The following is an 11,638-nucleotide window of genomic DNA, read 5'->3' as shown; positions in this document are numbered from 1 at the left end:
ACGAATCGGGGGCCGGTGAGACCCTAACTGCGGAGCCGGCCCTGCCTTCCGCCCTCTGCCCGTCCCAGGGGTCCGTTCCAGACCGGAGCAAAGCAAGACAGACGCGGCCTGGTTGGGGGATCACGTTTATTGTTTTGAGGTCACAGGTCAAGCCACTCGTCCCCACCAGGAGGGAGGCAGACACCCTGGGCAGGGTAGGGGGGCACCCACGGAGGGCGAACTCCTCTACTCCACCCCTGGAGGCCGCCGGGGCCTGGGAACGTGGCCGTGCCCTGCCCGCCCCCCGAGAGCAGGGCACAAAGCTCCACGAGGTTTCTGGCCCCACTGGCCCCACCGTGAGGATGAGGAGACCGGAGGGGCGGGCCCTGGTCCGTGACTGAGGAGCAGGCGGGTGGGTGGCGCCGCTGGGACTATTTCCATGCCTTGAGGTTCTGGAACCAGAGAGAGATCAAGTGAGAGAGAGGGGGCTGGAGGCGCACGGGCGGGCGGGGAGAGACGCGGCGGCCGCCCGGGTCTGTGTTCCTGGCGCCCGGCTGCACCCCCCGCTCCCTGCGCACCTCCGCGCCCAGGAGGGCTAGAGCTCGTCGTGGTCGCCTTCGGTGGGCTGTTCGGGCGGTGGCTCCGGGCAGGCGGCCGGTGTCATCAGCTCCATGAGGTACTCACAGCGACTGGGCTCCGTGGTGCTGGTCACCACCGTCTCCTTGCCACACAGCAGGCGCACCTGGGGCGGGCAGGAAGGGGCTCGGGTGGGATCGGACGGGATGGGGCCCCCGCGGCACGCCCCAAAGCCCCTCGGGCACTCACAGTGGTGGAGCGGTTGGGGCCCTGCCAGCAGCCTGTCCCCTGCTCGTACTTCATGGCGCTGAACTTGTCGTGGTCGGGGCCAGCCCACGAGCCCCAGGTGCTGCGGGAGAGCGGGGCGGGCTCAGTGGGGGGGGGGGGGGGGGGGGGGGGGGGGGGGGCGCCGGGGAGAGGGAGCCCAGTCTGAGCCCACTCACCCGAGGCTGGTGGGGGAGCCGCCGAGTTTGGGTTTCTGTGAGACGAGCTTGAAGGGGCAGAGCCTGTAGACGTACCTGTCACAGGAAGGGGGTGGTGGGCAGGGGACACAGGGCCCCGGCCTCCTCAACGTGCTCACACGGACGCCCCAAATTCCACTGACCGCCCTTAAGGCAGCCCCTGCCCCCACTCCCCTGGGTCCTGGCCCAGGCCCCGCCTCCCACCCCGCTGGCCTGGGGGGGGCGGGGGGGCGCACTCGTTGGTGGTGAGCTCGTAGCACTGGCTGTACAGGTAGGCAAACTCTCCGTTGGGGCCAAAGTCAAAGGAAATCTCCTGCTCCAAGTTCCTGGAAGGGGAGGCCAAGCAGGTAAGGGGCAGCCGGGTGCGCCACAGCCTCATTCAGGACAGCACGGGAAGGCCCACTCCAGCAGCCCGCTGCCACTCGGGGGCTGGACCGTCTGGGGACCCTCCCTGCAGGAGCCACTACTCAGCAGAGGTTGCCTGGGCAACTTCCCATTACACCTCCTCTGGGGAGCTCGGCGGCCTTGGAAACCCAGCCCTGCTGTAGCCAGACCCCGCCCGCCTTACCTGATGGACTCCTGCATGTCCCTCAAGGACCGCTCGGCATCCTCAAACTTGTTGCGGGCCTCCTGGGCGGCTGGAGGGGAAGGGCAGTGTGGGGGGAGGTCAGAGGTGCCCCAGGCCCCATCCGGGAAGAAGAGGGGGGGGGCGCAGATACACCCGCTCCTGCCAGCAGACCCCACCCCGCTGCCCAGGCTCTCAACCCCTGAGGGAGCGGGGCCAGCACTCTCGGGGCCTAGCTGGCTCCTCACCCGCCAACCCGACAACACAAACAAGCCGCAGCCCGGAGAGGCAGGAGAGGGCCCCCTGGGGCTGATAGGAGTGGGGATGGTTTCTCCAGTTCCAAATGCCCCCTCCAGGATGGCCCAACCCCCCCCCGCCCCCCCGCCAGGCTTGCTCAGGGCCAAGGCGAGCCCACCTTGGGAACCAAGTGAGGCCAGCTTCACGGGCCCCTGCGGGTACAGGTCGTGGGGGCACAGGTTTGGACACGGTCCCCTCCCTCCCCTGCCCAGCCCTCACCATCAATGAAGGCCTGTGTCTGCTCGTCGTAGGGTGGCATTTTGTCCTCTTCGGGGGGGCTGGCTGCAGGCTGTGGGGGCACCAGTGGGGGCGGGGCCTCCTGGGGGAGGGGCGGAGTCAGCGAGTGACCCGGCCCCCGCCCAGTCACCCCCCTTCTCCCCCAAACACACACCTTGGGCTGCTCCCCCTGCACCTGGGAATCTTCTTCCTCCTCTTCATCCTCTTCTTCGTCCTCTGTCTCTTCCTCCTCCTCCTCCTCTTCCTCCTCTTCCATGGGTGGTGAGGGCACCGGAGGCCGCTCCTCCTTGGGCTCTGTCAGGTCAGGCTCCGAAGGTGCGGGCGGGGGGCTGGTGGGCAGTACCTGGTGGGGGTGCAGGTAGTCGTGCCACGGACTCGGCCGTGGCTCGGGTCCCAGCTCACACCATCACCCGATGGGCAGCCTCGGTGACTCCACCCCTCCCAAGGGGCCTGGAGGGAGGGACAGATTAGCTGTGTCGGGGGGGCCTCCACGGAGGGTGCTTGGGTCACCCAGCTGGCCAGGGTGGCCCTGCGCCAGAACCAGAGGCAGTTCCTTTGTGAGGCACTGGTTGGTGGGGGTGGTGTGGAGCGGGGGGGAGACTGGGCAGGGAGGGGGTGCCGCATCCCCTCTCCTACCCCCACTGACCTCAGGCTGGTACTTGTCCCTGACGGCAGCCCAGACGCGGTCATAGAAGGCAGCAGCGTCACTTTGAATGTCTCCCCCGAGAAGGGCCTGTGTGCGTGTCGGGGGTGGCGTCAACGTCAGGGCTTCCGCGTGCCCCCCTGTGCCCCAGGCACTCTCGAGGGGGGCCTCAGGCCACGGTGCCAGGCACGGATGGGCCCTGACCACCCATGGCCAGGCCCGGGCCAGGCCGGCTGTAGTGGAACAGGCTGAAGGGGGCAGCACCGGCCCGAGGGAAAGAGGAGGGGACCCAGAGGAGGGGGGCAGGTGGGGGTGAGGGCCGGAGAGGCCAGGGAGAGAAACCGAGGGACAGAGAGGGAGAGGGGGCTGCAGAACACAAGTGCCCGAGGCCGCTGGGCCCTCAGGGAGAGGCAGAGGCCCAGGCAAGGCAGGGAAGGACCCAGCAACAGGGATCCAGACCCGGCTAGGCCAGGGAGCCACGACCCGCACGCCAGGGGGGCAGAGTGCATACACACACTTGGGGGAGCACCATGGGGCGCTTTCCTAACCAGATGCCCCCGTGGCCCCCGTGTGGTGCCACCAGGTCCCAAAGGACAGGGAGGAAAGCAGGGCTGCTACCCTCTTGCCTCATGCAGGCAAGGTCAGGTGGGGCCCTGGGGACAGTCCTTAGCCAGCCTGTCCCCCCCCCCCCCCCCCCCCCCCCGCCTCCCGGCCCTGAGGTCACCCTAGGGCAATGCCCTCCAGAAGTCCCAGGACAAAGAGGAGGAAGAGATACCTGAGCCTCCCCTTCGGACAGGGCCCCGTCACCATCCGTGTCCAGCTCTGGATGGGTCTGCAGCTCAGCGACTGAGACCCTGCAGGGGTGCAGGCAGAGGCCGACGGAGGGGTGAGGCCCACTGGCTCCGGGCCAGCTACCTGCTAACCCCCCAACCAGGACCCCTCCCCAGAACTTGTTTTAGGACCTCAAAGGCGGGGAGGGCAGCACGAGGTGGGAGAGGGTGAGCTCTGGCCTTGGGGTCAGAGTGGGGCCCAGTCCCCCATCTCCTACCCCATCCTGAGGACCCCACAACCCTCCAGGGGCTCCCAGGAGAGACAGACTCCCTCTTCCCAGCAGCCCACCCTCCACTCAGCCGTTAGCCTGGGGCCGGCCAGCAAGCTCAGGGGCACAGTGGGACTGGAAGGGGTCTGGCTTTCGTCAAAGAGTCCCAGGCCACAGAATAGACTTGGGAAAAGTAATGGGACCCCCAGTCACCTCGCCTGGCTCCTCAAGGGGGTAGTTTCCTTCACCTCCTACCCTCAAGGTTTTCCCGGACCCACTTTATACCTGAGCGAGCAGAGGCTCATTCGGATATAATCTGGGACTAGCTGAGGACTCGAAGGGGAGGTGGGGCTGGGGCGTGGGGTAGGGGGAGGTGGGAAGAGGGAGCCCCGGATCCGGGACAGGCCAGGCAGACTCACAACCCATCCACATTGTCGTCCAGCTCCTGGAAGGCACTGGCTGCCAGCTCCTGCTCCCGCTGGGCCTTGGAGGCAGCCTGCTGCTCTGTGGAGGGACCAGCTCTGTCACTCGCCACCCCGAGACCTGCCCTGCCCCGACAAGAAGGGGCTGGCAGACCGCACAAGGGCAGGGGGGAGACCAGGCGTAGGCTTCCCGTGTCTGGGAGGCCCCCTCGAGAAGCAGCCTGCGCACCCCACCAGGCCCACTGGGCTCCAGCTGGGTTCCAGGGTGGGGTGTGGCCAAGCCAGGAAGGCTTATGGGGGTGGGGGGGGGCAGGGAGCGTCCCAGGAAAAGGGAAGGCCAGCCCCACCAGAGCAGGAACTGGGCTGCGGCCGGTGGACGCTGGACAAGGGGCCACAGCTGTGCCTCTGCTCCGACGGCGCCTCCCCTGCTTGCCTCACCCCACGTAGGCCAGGGGGAGGGAGAGAGGCCACAACGCAGCTGCAATTACTAAGCTCATACTGTATACCAGGCCTCAACTCAGCCCTCTCTAGCGGGGCAAGCGGCGTCTCCTCGGCCACGCTGTGGGTCCCCCCCCCGGAGACCCCGCAGTGTCCCAGCAGACCAGGCTGGCGCTGTGTCCCTCTCACACAGGAGGCTGGACGAAGGGACCTGCCCACGGTTACCAGGCAGGCAAAGGGCAGAGCCAGGGGCAGAAACGCAAAAAGGTGCAGCAAGGTCAGCTTCCATCAGATTGCGGGGAAGAGACTCCCCGACGTCACAGCAGGGAGAGGAAGGCCGGGCTTGGGGACAGCCATTTGACCAACGGAGCCTGAGCGTGCTTCTAGCTGGAGACTGCCCGGGAAAGAGGGGAGATAACAAAGCCCAGGGTCTCCAAAGAGCAGCGGACGGGGGAAGCCAGGGGCTGGGGGCAGAAACAGCCCGTGCTGAGGGGAGGTAAAAGGGAGTCCGCAGACGCCACGAGGATTCTGGACGGGAGGCCTCCCTGTTCACCTGCCCCGGGCGGGGCACGACAGCTCCAGTCTGTGTAAAGGTCGTATCCAGAACCTGCCCACTTCTCTCCACCCCCGCGCCCCCCACTCCGGTCCAGCCCCTCTTCGCTCGCCTGCACCAACACGATCAGCTCCTCCCTGGTTTCCTGGCTTCTGTTCCTCCGCTGCTCTGAATGCTCTATGGCTCCCACCTCACTTGGGGTAAAAGCCCTCCCCATGGTCCCCAAGGCCCTGCCCTGGTCTCCCTCCACACTCTCATTCATTCCCTCCAGCCACAGGGCCTCCTTACTGCTTCTTAGAAACCAGACACGATGCCGCCTCAGGACCTTTGCACCTGTGCCCCCTGCCTAGCTCACTCCTCCCCTCAGCAGGCAGCGGCTTTCTCCACCTTGTTCGGTGCTGAACTACTGGCACCTGCGGTGTGCCTGGCACGTAGCAGCCACTCCACCAATGCTGGTTGGCGGAACTCCCGGATTACTGACTATGAGCAGCCAGGGCAGACGGACGGACAGAGAATGCAGTCGGGGAGATGGGAACCATCAGTGTGGACTCAGAGTCAGGCTGCTCGACTCCTGGTTACCAGCCCTATGAGCAGCTAGGGCCACGCTTCCAAGTCCTTCCGGCAATGCTATGTCCTTCAACTGGTCCGGTGTGGCCTCCTGTCCGCCCCCCCCCCCCCACTATCTGCTGCCACAGCGTGACCCCCACTGGACAGACAGTGAGAACCGGGGCCGAGGCTTCTGACTTCCCATAATGGCAGCACAACCCGCCACAGGCGAGAAAGTGCTGGACAAGGCATAAAAAACCACCTCCAAGCAAACCAAGGTGACATAGATTGCCGGGACGAAGAACAACTCAGGAAGGGAAAAAAGCACGAAGCTCCTGGCAAATGGGGATGTCTGTCTGGACGAGAACACGGGACACAGGGAGAGAGAAATCAAAGCCCCAGGTGGAGAGGAGAGCCGCCCCCGCCCCATTAAGGGGTAACTAAGCTGTGACCCCTCAGGGCCATCCCCTTAAGGAGAGACTGGACCAGAGATCACCGAGCCTGTGCTCACACCTCGGCTCACTCTGCCCGAGAGGGATCTCCAGCCTTCGATCTGGACTCGGGAGACCCCCTCCCCCCACACCGAAGGTAGTGTTCCCACGTGGCTGGCAGAAAGAAAAACCTCTCCTCCCAGAACACAATCACTTCTGCTGAGCTGCAAAGGATCCCCACAAACGAGTTTCAAATCCGACGACTGACAGGCAAAGACAACGAGGTGCGTGGGGAGCAGAGGCACCATGATCAAAGGTCGGTAGACACACGGGGCGCCTGCGTGGCTCAGCCGGTTGAGCACCTGGCTCTCGATCTCCGCTCAGGTCAGGTTTGTGGGGCTGAGCCCCGCATCGGGCTCTGCCCTGACAGCACGGAGCTGCTTGGGATTCTCTCTCTCCCTCTCTGCCCCTCCCCTGCTCACGTATGTGCAGGCGCGCGCGCGCTCTCTCTCTCTCAAAATAAATAAATGAAAAAAAAAAAAGGCTGGTGGACGCAAGAAACAGCAGATAACGATAACGAGCAAGAGTCTCCCGGGCCCAGGCTCTTCCCGGGCAGGAGATATGGGCCAGCCGCGGCCAACCCCATGACGCACCTTCCCACCGCTTCTGGTGCCGGTCCTTGGCCTCCTTCTCTGGCTTCTCAGCCTCCTCCTTCGCCATTCGCAGCACCTCCACCTCGTCCTCCAGGGACTTCTTTCCGGCCTGCAGCTCGGCGAGCTTCTCCTGCGTGGGCCAAAGACACGATGCTCCACCTCTCCTTGCGCGCTGCCTTCCTCCTCCCGAGTGCCGCCCCCCCCTACTGCCACACCACAGGGCGGCCACAGGCGACCTGGCCCCCCCCCCACACCTCCCTGGATCTCCCCCTTCGTGTGGCTCCCCACGGCTCACCGGAGAGAGACCCGAACGCCCCAACGTAGCCCCCAAGGTCCCGTATCACCGGGCCCACATCTGCGGCATCTGCCCACGGCTACCCCAACAACAGTTAGACGGCCCCAAATGCTCTCTGCCTCCAATCCTTCACACGTGCTTTCCCTCCGTCCAGAGCACTCTGCGTGGCCAACTCTGTATGACCCTACGGACTTCACTTTAGATAGAGGCCGCCGCCTCCTCCTCCTCCAGGGGCCTTCCCTGCTTCCTGCCCTCCCAACGGGGGGAGGAGGGAGACGAGTCGGGCACAGGTCTCCTCTATGCCTCATAGCCCCAAATGTCCCTTTTTCCAGGGGCCCTGGGTGTCACTTTGTCGTCTGTTCCTCTCATTGGACGACCTGCCCTTGAGGGAGTTCCAGGTCTGCTTCCAATCTCATGCCCAGTACACGGCACATCCTGGGCCTCTGTGGACATTCTGAGAAGGAACGAGTGTGCTGCGTGGATGGGGCCCCAAGCTGAAGGGTCTTAGCCCAAGCCCCCACGGGACCAATTTCCTCCTCAGACCTCGGCCAACACCTCAGCCGGGCCTGCTTCCAGGATCCTCCTACCGCCCCAGGAGGGCAAAGGTCACTTGGAACCAACCTCACTGCATGGCGCCCCCACTCGCCCCTGAACTCAGAAAGGACTCCGCTGCCCTCCCCACCCCAAACTCGGGAGAGACCTCACTGGCCAGGGCACGGAGGTGAGAAAGACCTGGAACCTTCCCTGGGCAGCAAGATACAGCTGAAGCCCTTGTGCGGTCTGGCAGGAGTCCGGGAGCAGGTGGAGGATTCTGACCCATCTAACAGCCAAGGGGGTGGCAGGCAGGGGAGGAAGAGACACATGCCCGGGGACACAGTTTCCTCCAGTCCCCGCGGCACTCACCCTATTGAACCAACCCGGCTGCTCGGACAATGTCCTGAGTCCTCCCCCCAGAACCGGGAGGTCACATGGTCACCGGCCTCATCTTACAGATGATGGTACCACGGAACCAGGATGCAGAGAGGCGTCGCTCCTGTTCTAAAAAGCAGGAGGGGCGCTCCTCTGAGCCCACGTCAGCCTGCCGCCCGAGGCCCTGGTGGACACCTGTACTGACCAGCACTTGGGAATGGCTTCACCGATGGCTAAACACCCAGCGGACAGACGGTCACTGGCCCCGGGACTCCGCCAGTCAGGGGCGGGAGTCAATCCAACCCAGCCTCGCCAGCCCATGGCTCCAGGCCTCAGGGCCCAGATGGTCCTGGGTCGGCCCCAAGGGGTCCCTCACCTGCTTCTCCTCCCGAGCCTTCTTCCAGTCTTCAATAAGAATCTTCTTCAAGCGGAACCCCTCTCGGGTGACCTCTGCCATCTGCTGTAGAGTCTCTCTCTCCTTACGGCCCTTCTCTCTGCGGGGCAGGGGACACACAGGCACCACTAAGGACGCCCTTGGGCTCACCAGGTCTGCCTCTTCCAAAAGGGCCCAGCCCCCTATCTGCTGCTCCCTGGCCCCCCTCCCCATTGGGAACATAAAAGGCAAACCCTCCTCCCCCCCTTCCCCAGGCTCTCTTGGCTTCAGAGCCCATTACCCCTGTCCTTGGGAGGGAACACAGTGGTCAGAGCCTCAGCCACTCTAGGGATCTAGGGAAGGGGCTGGGGAATGCTGGGATGTGGGGCTAGAAGTCGGCTCCCAAAAGAGAAAAAAAAGCACTGAAATCACAGATTCCCAGACAAAAAGATCACTGACTGTGTTGCACCTGACCCAGCCCGTACTTAAAAGATCGTCCTGGGGCGCCTGGGTGGCGCAGTCGGTTGAGCGTCCGACTTCAGCCAGGTCACGATCTCGCGGTCCGTGAGTTCGAGCCCCGCGTCAGGCTCTGGGCTGATGGCTCGGAGCCTGGAGCCTGTTTCCGATTCTGTGTCTCCCTCTCTCTCTGCCCCTCCCCCGTTCATGCTCTGTTTCTCTCTCTGTCCCAAAAATAAATAAACGTTGAAAAAAAAAATTAAAAAATAAAAAAATAAAAAAAATAAAAAATAAAAAAAGATCGTCCATCAAGTGAGTTTACAGAAGTACTGGGACTTCCAGCTTCTCTGAAAAACGAATGTAGCTTGGCCATCTGCCCTCAACTGACAGGAGTCAAGGGCCAACTGTCCCTTCAGAAGCCGTAACGCCTGCCACTCCCTACGGCCTCGTACTCAGCTGGCTTCTGCGGTTTAGGCCACCTGCCTGTGGGCATTTCGGGTTTCAGGTCCTGCCGCAAGAGTGCAGCAACTGAAAGATCGGAGTCCCGCACCGGACCGAGCCTGGGTTCGAGTCCTGGCTCGGAAATCTCCCAGCTACGGGAACACCCGGGGAAGTCACTTTTTTCATTCTACACTGGAGTCTCCTCATCTGTTGAATAGGGAAACAACTGCACCTGCTTCTGGGCCCGAGGTCACGTGGCAATGTAGCGTTCGTTCACGAGACGCGTGGTACAGATACACGAAAGCAGGAAAGAGAGGGGCTTGGTTCCCTGGCCGGGGGTGAGGCCAGGTCCTGGGAGCAGGGGGCATCACTCACGTACTTGCAGGTATTCTCACAGACGATCCCGCTGTTGTATTCATCTGTACCGTCACAGCAGTCTGAGAGCAGAAGCGGGGGGTGGGGGGGACTCAATCAGACCTGGCTCCTCCTTCCTCCCCCCCCCCCCCCCCCCCCAGCCCCTGGGTGATCTCACTCACCGCAAACTCCATCGTTGACCCATCGGGAGGAGATGTACAGAGGCTTGTAGCCAGTGTTGGTGCAGTGGAAACTGCCATTGGGGCAGGCGGCGGTGCCTGCGGGAGGAAGGGAGAGTTTTCCGGCCGTGCTCAGGGCCAGCATGCGGCATCCACCCGCAGGCAGACCGGGGGGGGGGGGGGGGGCGGCCCACGTGCACGTGGACAGCACGTGAAACGTGAGAGCGTGACCGATGCGGAGGAAGGGAAGCAAGGGCAGCCCCACACTCAGGGCCTGAAATAAACCCCCCCCCCCGCCTCTCCGTGCGGGGCGCTCAGAACAGGGCCATGCCAACCGCCGTCCCTTGCCTCCGCTTCTTTGTCCGCCCCTGGACCCCACCTGCTCTCCCATCCCCGAATATTGGCACCTCCACTGTCCGCACACTTGGGGATTCGGTTGAGACCTCATTTTCTGACCCTCGGGCGAGGTGGGGGCCCCTCTGGGCTCCCACGGGGGCGGTGGCCCTCCTCGCCAAACCACAAACCACTTGCTTCTAAGTGCCTGCTTTCCCCCACTCAACAGGGAGCCACGTGAGGGCAGGGCTGGGTCTATCTTGGTCACCACCACATGGCCTGGTATTTCCCAGGCACTCAAACAACACAGGAGCGAATGAATGAAAGAAAGAAAGAAAGAATGAATGAATGAATGAACGAATGAACGAAGGAAAAAAAAAAAAACTCACCTGGCTCATCTGAGCCATCCTTGCAGTCACAGTAGTCGTCGTTGACCTGATCAAAAGGGATGGTGGCAGAGCCATCCAGGCAAGTGAAAGGCTTGGACTCGTCGTAGAAGTGATGGTCTGGGGACGGGGGTAAGGGGCTCAGCCCAGGGCCAGAAGAAGCCCTCTCAGTCGAATGGCACCTCTGCCCCCCACCCGGCAACTGAGCATTGCCACCTTCCCTACCCAGAGGCCAGGAAACTGAGGCAGAAGGCTCAAGTCGGGCCCTCCCACACCCTACTGCCACCTCCAGCGGCTGACTCACTGGTGAGGGAGACGCCCCGGGGTCGCTTGACCTCCACGGCCCAGCACAGGGGCAGCAGCAACAGCAACAGTAACATCTCGCCGGAAGCTGGCAGGCCGGAAACTGGTTCGGCGGGGGGGGGGGGGGGGGAGGAGGAAGCCGGCTGCGGGGAGATGTGCTGTTTCCCCACGCTGCGACAAGAAAGGGACGGCAGGTCAGTGGGAGAGGGCTACTTCCAGCCAGAGGAAGTTACCTCTTCCTCCAGCCAATTGGATTCCTCCATCGCTTCCGGGCAATGGGGGCTCAATGTGCTTCCGATAGGGGGGTGGGGGCTCCCCAATCTGAGCCAGAGGGAGTCTCACTTTGCTTTTATCACTAGTGGCTCAAAACCTCCGCTCACTGTTGGGGGGTGGGGGTGGTGAGCTCTCCAATTCCCGCCAATAGACCGAAGGGTTAACAGTCTCCCTCTCTACCGACGCACACCCTCCGGCTGCCCCCAGTAAGAAATTGGGGTGAGCCCCCCCTCCCCCCCGCGCTAGTTCACCACCTACACGAGGCCGGGGCAAAGGTCAATATCCACCGCGCCCCCCGGCTCTGCAGCCAACTGTTCCTCTCGAAAAAAGAAAGCGGAAATGTGTAGGACTCGTCACTTCCGACATCAGGCCGCGCGGCCCGGAACGGCGACTCGAGGGTGCCATGTTGGGAGTGGCAAGTGGAGGAGGGGATGGGCTGGAACACAGGCGGCCATCTTGAATAGGACTCTGAAGTCTTAGAGGGGATCGTTCTGAC

At 63.4% G+C, this 11,638-nt stretch overlaps 1 protein-coding gene across 2 annotated transcripts; it reads right to left on the bottom strand.

Annotated features, from left to right (window-relative positions):
• Window positions 1-109: 109 nt before the first annotated feature.
• PRKCSH (PRKCSH beta subunit of glucosidase II) lies at window positions 110-11,536 on the bottom strand. Of its 2 annotated transcripts, none has more exons than XM_040449970.1 (18): window positions 11,401-11,536; window positions 10,871-11,040; window positions 10,570-10,686; window positions 9,851-9,946; window positions 9,694-9,751; window positions 8,421-8,538; window positions 6,841-6,970; window positions 4,217-4,301; window positions 3,534-3,612; window positions 2,762-2,848; window positions 2,270-2,458; window positions 2,098-2,197; window positions 1,585-1,654; window positions 1,253-1,342; window positions 999-1,073; window positions 805-904; window positions 558-721; window positions 110-431 (listed from the first exon to the last, which is right to left on the bottom strand). In XM_040449970.1, the coding sequence occupies exons 2-17, from the start codon at window positions 10,944-10,946 to the stop codon at window positions 575-577; spliced, it is 1,617 nt and encodes a 538-aa protein (XP_040305904.1). In that variant the 5' UTR covers window positions 10,947-11,040; window positions 11,401-11,536; the 3' UTR covers window positions 110-431; window positions 558-574. The 2 variants fall into 2 exon arrangements, with proteins under 2 accessions (XP_040305904.1, XP_040305905.1); XM_040449971.1 differs by having other exon boundaries at window positions 2,291-2,458.
• Window positions 11,537-11,638: the final 102 nt, after the last annotated feature.

This window comes from Herpailurus yagouaroundi, unplaced genomic scaffold (genome assembly GCF_014898765.1).
Source record: "Herpailurus yagouaroundi ecotype Mexico unplaced genomic scaffold, PumYag 200, whole genome shotgun sequence".
Classification (NCBI taxonomy): Eukaryota; Metazoa; Chordata; class Mammalia; order Carnivora; family Felidae; genus Herpailurus; species Herpailurus yagouaroundi.
Note: the sequence above shows the minus strand (reverse complement) of the source record. Positions and strands in the feature narration are given on the sequence as shown.

Coding starts and splice junctions, on each gene's coding strand:
- PRKCSH (XM_040449970.1), bottom strand. CDS start 10,946: ATGTTACTGTTGCTGTTGCTGCTGCCCCTGTGCTGGGCCGTGGAGGTC. Junction 9,947..10,569: donor GGATGGCTCAGATGAGCCAG/GTGAGTTTTTTT, acceptor TTCCTCCCGCAG/GCACCGCCGCCTGCCCCAAT. Junction 1,655..2,097: donor GACACAGGCCTTCATTGATG/GTGAGGGCTGGG, acceptor CTTCCCCTCCAG/CCGCCCAGGAGGCCCGCAAC.